At 54.0% G+C, this 7,640-nt stretch overlaps 1 protein-coding gene across 1 annotated transcript in view; it reads left to right on the forward strand.

Annotated features, from left to right (window-relative positions):
- The window catches only part of MAN2B2 (mannosidase, alpha, class 2B, member 2), a gene marked incomplete at its 3' end in the record, with an annotated part of 37,442 nt that overhangs the window by 16,878 nt on the left and 12,924 nt on the right, over positions 1–7,640 (forward strand). The window contains exons 5-9 of the mRNA XM_006877315.1: positions 1,054–1,169; positions 5,192–5,369; positions 5,789–5,987; positions 6,333–6,523; positions 7,224–7,380. Coding sequence (XP_006877377.1) covers positions 1,054–1,169; positions 5,192–5,369; positions 5,789–5,987; positions 6,333–6,523; positions 7,224–7,380 — 841 coding nt within the window. The remainder of the gene's footprint in view (positions 1–1,053; positions 1,170–5,191; positions 5,370–5,788; positions 5,988–6,332; positions 6,524–7,223; positions 7,381–7,640) is intronic.

The raw sequence follows: 7,640 nt of genomic DNA on the forward strand, positions 1-7,640 counted from the left end.
AAGATTGAAGTTGTCAAGGACTTCATTCTTCTTGGATCAACTATCAACACTCGTGGAAGCAGCAGTCAAGAGATCAGATGACGTATTGCATTGGGCACATCTGCTGCACAGGAACTTTTTAAAGTGTTGAAGAGCAAAGATGTCAACTTGAGGACTAAGGTGAGCCTGACCCAAGCCATGGTATTCTCAATAACCTCATATGGATGCGAAAGCTGACAGTGAGTAAGGAAGACCGTAGAAGAATCAATCTTTTGAGTTATGGTGTTGGAGGAGAATATCGAAAGTGCCATGGGTTTCCAAAAGAACAAACAGATCTGTGTTGGAAGAAGTGCAGCCAGAGTGCTCCTTGGAGGCTAGGATGGCCAAACTTCGTCTCTTATACTTCAGACATATTGTCAGGAGGGAGCAGTCTCTGGAGAAGGATCTCATGTTTGGTAAGATGGAGGGTCAGAGAAAAAGAGGAAGACCCCCAACAAGATGGGTTGGCCAAATGGTAGCATCAATGGACTCAAGTGTGACAACAGTAGTGAGGTTTGCCCAGGATCGGGCAGTGTTTCGTTCTGCTGTGCATAAAGGTCACTATAGTCGGCACCGACTAGGTGGCACCTAACAACAACAACAACCATCAAGTCGCTTCTGACTCATAGCAACCCTGTATAGTGTTTCCGAGGAGTGGCTAGTGAGTTTGAACTGCCGAATCTGTGGGTCAAACAACCTTACAGTCCAGTGTTTATCCCACAATGCCAGACCAGGACATGTAGAAACTGTTGAGCCTGTATATATTCTGCTCTGGATGTCCTAAACAACAACAAATAAATAGCTTTGTTATTTGGTGTAGATGATGAGTTCCCCGTCCTAGGGGCATCCAAGCAGAGCTGGATGAGCCCTGCTGGCAGAGCCCTCCCTGTAGAGGAGTGGGCTGAATGAGCATGAGGCCCTCCCAGAGCTTGCTCAGCGGGGGTGGAGACCTTGTCTGTGAGCCACAAGAGTGTCAGAGGGGAGAGTGTGTTTGGGCTGGGGGGGCTCATGCTGACCCCACCCCTCCACTTACAGGAACTGCAGTTCGTGTGGCGAGGGTCCCCATCGCTGGCTGAGCACCAGGAAAGCTTCACACACATAATGGATCAATACAGCTACTGCACTCCCTCCCACATCCCCTTCTCCAACAGGTACGTGCCTCTCAGGTGCCCGCCCAGGTGCAGCAGGCTGCAGCTTCCAGCCCCCAAGTCTAGCAGCAACACACCAGGCTCCCCCATATGCTGTCACATCATTAAGTTTTTGGACAACACAGAGCGGGTGGTGGTGGTTCCCCCACTTCACAGAAGGGCCACAGCTAAAGGCACCAGGTGAGGGTCCTGAACTGCTGCTGAGGACTTTAAAATAACCAAAGTCATCTCTCGAGGTTCTGGAGGCCAGGGGTCTGCTCCCTGCGAAGGGGGTTGCATTCTCCTGGAATTCTGCCTGCGTTCTCTAGTGCTGCTTTAGCAGAGGTGCCACAAGGAGACATTTGACAAACTGGAATTTATTTCCTCACAGTTTGAGAGATGTGAAGCCCAATTCAGGGCTCCAGGTCTCGGGGAAGGTTCTGTGTGTGTGCCCTGGGGGCAGGTCCTGGGCTCCTTCCAACATCTGTGGGCCCAGCACTCCTTGAAGATCAACATGTGTGTAGACATCGATCTTCCGCTGGGTCTCGGAGGTTCTCAGCCCTGGGACTCTGGGCCCAAAGAATGTGCTCCACTCACGGCTCTTCCTCCTTGGCGGTAGTGGATGCCTCTCTGCTCGCTTCTCTCTCCTCGCAGCTCTTGTAAGGTAAAAGGTGGTGCAGACCACGCCCCTGGAGACTCCCCTGACATTGGGTCGGGACTGTGCCGTGAGTGAGGGTATTGCTTCTGCCCTAATCCCTTTACATCGGACCAGGATGGTCCCATCAGACCACACCATAGGGATGGTCCCGGCATCACAGAAAGACCAAACCACTGAGGACCATAGCCCATCCAAATCGACACATATTTTGAGGGCATGCTGTTCAGTCCATGAAAGTTTCTTTGAGCTCTGGTGACTTGGTATTCCTTGGTTTGTGGCCACATCACTCCAGCCTCTGCCTTCCTCATCAACAGCCTCTTCTAATGTGTCTCTTCTCCTCTCTGGTACGGACACTAGCCATTGGATTTAGGGTCCATCCTGCTCATGTATGAGGTCGCGTGAGCCTAACGGACAACATCTGCAAAGACCCTATTTCCTCACAAGGTCACGCTCCCAGATGCAGTGGTTCGGACTTGGTGTTGTTGTGAGGTACCGGTGATGTCATTCGGATACATGTTGTTGTTGCTGCGTGCCATCGAGTCACTGTGACTCGTAGTGGTCCTGTGTACGAACAAGAAAACAACGCCATCTACACAAATGTTGTTAGGCTGTACCCATGGCTGCTGATACTGCACCAATCCATCTCGTTGGGGGCTTGAACCTACTGCTGCTGATACTGGGTCAGTCCACCTGGGGGCGGTCTTCCTCTTTTTCGCTGTCCCTCCACTTGACCAAGCGTGATGTCCTTCCCCAGGGACTGGCCCCTTCTGATGATACGTCCAAAGTACGCGAGATAAGTTTGGCCATCCTGGCTTCTAAGGAACATTCTGGCTGCACTTCTTCCAGCACAGATTTGTTCGTCGTTCTGGAAGTCCATGACACATTCAATGTACATTTGAATCAGCATAATTCAAATGCATCGATTCTTCTAAGTTCTTCCTTATTCATTGTCCAATTTTCTCATGCATGAGGTGATTAAAAATACCATGGCTTGGGTCCAGAGCACCTTCGTCCGCTAAGTAATGTCTTTTCTCTTGAACACGTTAAAGTGGTCTTTTGCTGTAGGTGGACCCTATGCAATAATATGTTGTTTGATTTCTTGACTTCTGCTTCATGGGTGTTTGTTGTAGAACCATGTAAACTGAAATCCTTGACAACGTCAGTCTTTTTCACGTTTATCATGATGTTATTGATTGGACCAGTGGTGAGGAATTTTGTTTTCCTTATGACCTAGGTATATTCTCATAGCTAGGAGGCAAGAACTGTGGATTCAGACCATTAGCCCTAGGAAAGGTTTTCTTTATTCACTTTGAGGGGAAATTCCTGTCTCATCTCCTCTAGCGTTCTTCTTGACCGTCCTTTTATGTTGTGGTGTAAAGCAGAGTGAAGTATTAGACCTTCATCAGTAACTACTCCAAATCCTCGTCACTTTCCGCAAGCAAGGTGGTATCATGTGCACATCGCAGGTTGTTCATGAGTCTTCCTCCAACCCTGATGCCACGTTCTTCTTCATATAATCCAGTTTCTTGGTTATTTGCTCAACATACAGAAAAGATACAACCCTGAGGTACACCTGTCCTAATTTTAAACCATTCAGTGTCCCTTTGCTGTGGTACAACAGCTGCATCTTGGTCCATGTACAGATTGCTCATGAGCACAATTAAGTGTTCTGGAAATCCCATTCTTCGCAGCGTTACCCATAATTTATTATGATCTACACAGCTGGACACTTTTGTATAGTCAATAAAACAAGTAAACACTGGTGTTTACTTTCTGGTGTTCTCTGCTTTGGGTCAAGATTTATCTGGTATCAGCAATAATATCCCTCATTCCTTAATTGCTGCCTGCTCCCTGTCATTGCCCTGCTGCAAAGATGTGTGCACAATCTTCAGCAAAATTTTACTTGCATGTGATGATAATGGTATTGTTTAATCATCTCTGCAATGCGTTGGCTGACCTTTCTTTGGAATAGGTACGTATGTGTACCTCTTCTAATTGGTGGGCCAGTTACCTGTTTTCCAGTGTTGCTGGCATTGTCTGTGTGTGTGTTGTACTGTGGTGGCTTGCATGTTGTTGTGATGCTGAAGGCTCTGCACCACTATTTTAAATACCAGCAGGGTGGTATTTAAACCATGGTGGATGGGTTTCAGTGCAGCTCCCAGACTGTAAGACAGACTCGGAAGAAGGACCTGATGATCTACTTCTGAAAAAATATAACCAATAACTATGGGGCACTGTCTGATATAGTGTTGGAAGGTGAGCTGGAAGGCGCTCAGAAGGTGGCGGGTCAAGAGCTGCCTCCTCAAAGGAGACTCGGCCTTAGTGATGTGGTTAAAACATAGATGCATCTTTGGGGGACATGATTCACCCATTGCAGTTGCCCAGCCTGGACTGACTCAGACCCCACATGGCTTCTCGCAGTGAGTCTTCCCTGAAATGGCCTGATTTGAAGAGTGGGTAGTTCTCCGCTGTTCTGCCCCTTCCCACTCAATTCTGGGAGTGAGCAGCTGATTCCTAGAGGCCCTGCTATCTCTGCCCCCTCCCCCGTCCATGCTGTCCCAGGAATTGTCCAGTGTTGTGTCCCTCTCCGACCCTCCAGCACATCAGCGACCTCCCTGAGGAGAATCTGTGGATCCTCATGAACAGCGCTAGGCTGGGGGGCTGTGGGGAGAGGCAGGCCCTCAACATGACAGGACTTTGTCCCTGATCACCGTTACTGCCATCTCACAGCCAAGAGGAGGAGGAGAGGGTCCCGCGTGGAGTTCTGGACCTCAGCTCTCCACCCTCACCTGCCTCAGGGGTTAAGTGAAGGCACAATGGGGTCAAAGCCCCAGGGTGGGTGTGCAGACTGATCCCTGAGGCCAACCGGTGACCCTTCTTGAGGTTTGTGCCCAGACAGCCACGTGGAGCCCCAGGGAAAACCCATGACCCTAATCTGACGCTTGTCAAACATTGATGCTTTGTTCATCCTGGGTGGGGAGTGCGCATTTTGAGTTTTCAGGTATCACCAGAACCCTGAGGCTGGGCATCTGGGGCTCATGCCTCTGCCTGGGCTGGCCCAGCTCCTGCCCCAGGCCCAAGGCGGCTGAACATACATGCATACAGGGGTCACAGCCATGGGGACAGGAGATGAGCTACCGGCCCACATGACAATTGGGGAAGTTGGGGTGAAGTAATGGGCTAGGGTCCCTGCTGATAGGGGGTGGAGCTGGTGTGGAACCTGTCTGTCCCAGCACATGAGTGTCAGATGGAGGGTCAGCAGCCCCCAAGTGGACCTGCCAGGCCATCCTGACTCCGGGGCTGAGGGGTGCTCCATGACCCTGGGGCAGCCCCCTCACCCAATCCAGCTGAGGGGCCTCACAGGTCTGGGTTTCCTGTTCTGTCACAGGTCTGGGTTTTACTGGAACGGTGTTGCCGTCTTCCCAGAGCCGCCCCCGGATGGGGTGTACCCCAACATGAGCGAGCCCGTCACCCAGGCTAACATCGACCTCTATGCGGAGGCCCTAGTGGCCAACGTGAAACAGAGAGCTGCCTGGTTCCGGACGCCCCACGTCCTCTGGCCCTGGGTACGGAGGTCCATCCCAGCATCCCCTTCATGGCCCCCACATCAGCCTCCAAATGCCTTCAGTTCTAACCAGTGGCCCGGGCCTCACCCTTCCACCTGCACTCCCCTGAACCTGTCAGAGGCTGAGGCTGGAGGCTCCACGTGAGCGCCTTGGGCCTGGTGTGAGGGACAGCACCCACTGGACACCGTCCCCACTGGCCTCTCTGGACTCTGCTTGTCTCGTCCATTTTGTCTACACTTCTGGGCCCCGGGCAGGCGCTGGTGTTAGCCCCACTTTGCAGATGAAGAAGCTGAGGCTTGGGCAGCTGGAAAGGGTGGGGTCTGTTCAGAGTCGGCCGTGGGCCTGCTCAGTTCTCACGTGACCGCGGTCCACAGTGGGCTTGGTGAGACACAGACTTGGCTTGGGGATGTCCCCTGCAGGGATGTGACAAGCAGTTCTTCAACGCCTCGGTGCAGTTCTCCAACATGGACCCCCTCCTGGATCACATCAACAGCCGCGCAGCCGAGCTGGGCGTCTCGGTGCAATACGCCACGCTGGCCGACTACTTCAGCGCGCTGCACGCCCTCAATGCCACCTGGAACACACGAGCCCACCAGGATTTCCTGCCGTACTCCTCAGGTGGGAGCCCACCGCCCACCTGCCCCTCCAGACCCCACCCGGTTCTGTCCCCACCTCCACCGAGACCCCCGCTGACCCTCTCACTGCCTGCATGGGCCCCCTCCCCTCCCATGTCACCTGCTCCTGGCTGCCTTTCTGCACACGGGCCCTGGCTTCCTGTTACTGCACAGTCATGGGGGTGGGGGATGGGGGACTGTCCTGGGTGGTGGGCACATCCCTGGACTGTGGCAAGCTTGTGCTGAGAGCTTGTGAGGCTGAGAGCATCTCCCACCCATGTGCAAGCCCAAGGGTCATGTCCTGGGAGCCTGCGTCCCTCGGGGCCTCAGCCTGCCCACTCGTCTCTAGAACCCTTCCAGGCCTGGACAGGCTTCTACACGTCCCGCAGCACCCTCAAGGGGCTGGCGCGGAGAGCCAGCGCCCTGCTGCACGCCAGCGAGTCCATGTTCACACGCCACATGTGGCCGGCACCCAGAGGGACCCTGGACCCGACCTGGGCCCTGCAGCAGCTTCAGCAGCTCCGCTGGGCCGTGTCTGAGGTAACAGACCTTCCGGAATGTGCGCCCCACACACTCCCAGGACGCTCAAGCCCACGCCTCTGATGGGGAATCAGCTCCCTGAGCTGGGAGTTTCCCAGGGGGGCTGACCGTCCTGCCTGTTCACGTCTTGCCTATGCCCCTTCCTAGCCGGTGGCCTACCCACAACCAGGAGCGATGTCCCTTCAGTCATGGAGTGCCCCCCAGTGTGTCTCACACCTTGTCACTGAGTCTGGGGCTTCACCTGTGGCCTCAGTTTCCTCTCTGAAGTGGACATGTCCGGCCCTGCCCCAGGGGGGTTCCCGGGACCACATGTAACAGAGCAGAACAACCGCTCTGTAGGGTTTCTGGGCCTTTTAGGAGATTGCCAGTCCCTTCTTCTGTGGTTCTTCTGGTTGGACTCATACCACCAACCCTTTGGTTAAGACACCTGGGGGTCCCTCAGGGTCCTAGAGGAATGTGTGTCGTGTGGAGTGGGCCTGGATGCATCCGCTGTCTGTACAGGGAGATTGAGTCACAAGGGGGACCCAGGGTCTGTCCTTTCCAGCAGGCTGTTCCTCCTGAAACAAGTTCATCGGCCTCTGAGCCTCAGTTTTATCTTCTGTAGTATGGGTGATGCCTGATGAGACAGCGTCATGGGGGCGGGCAGGTAGCAGACATGCAAAGGTGACCCTGAGCCTGCTCTTCCCGGTATGGAGCTCAGGTCCAGCACCATGACGCCATCACAGGCACCGAGTCCCCCAAAGTGAGAGACATGTACCAGCAGCACTTGGCTGTTGGGATGCTGGGCGCACAGAAGCTGATGGCTGCCATCATCCTCGACCAGCTTACCCCTGGGGAGCGGCCGGCAACAGACCCTGGTAAGCAGCCCCGGCGGGGAGGGCCGGGCAGGGGTCTGAGCTGTCACCATATCCGTCCAGCCTGCAACGTGAGCTGGGGCACTTTCCTGTCTGACCATCAGCACGCTGTCAACTTAGGTGCCATCGAGTGATCTGAGGCCACCTCACTTGCACCTTCAAATGTGGGGCTGAGGGCAGACCTGAGAGTGGAGAAATGGTCCCCAAGCCCTCCCCGGTCTGTAACGTGGGGCTGGGAGCAGACCTGAGAGGAGAGGAGTGGT

The sequence above is a fragment of the Chrysochloris asiatica genome, unplaced genomic scaffold (assembly GCF_000296735.1).
Source record: "Chrysochloris asiatica unplaced genomic scaffold, ChrAsi1.0 scaffold00472, whole genome shotgun sequence".
Lineage (NCBI taxonomy): Eukaryota > Metazoa > Chordata > Mammalia > Afrosoricida > Chrysochloridae > Chrysochloris > Chrysochloris asiatica.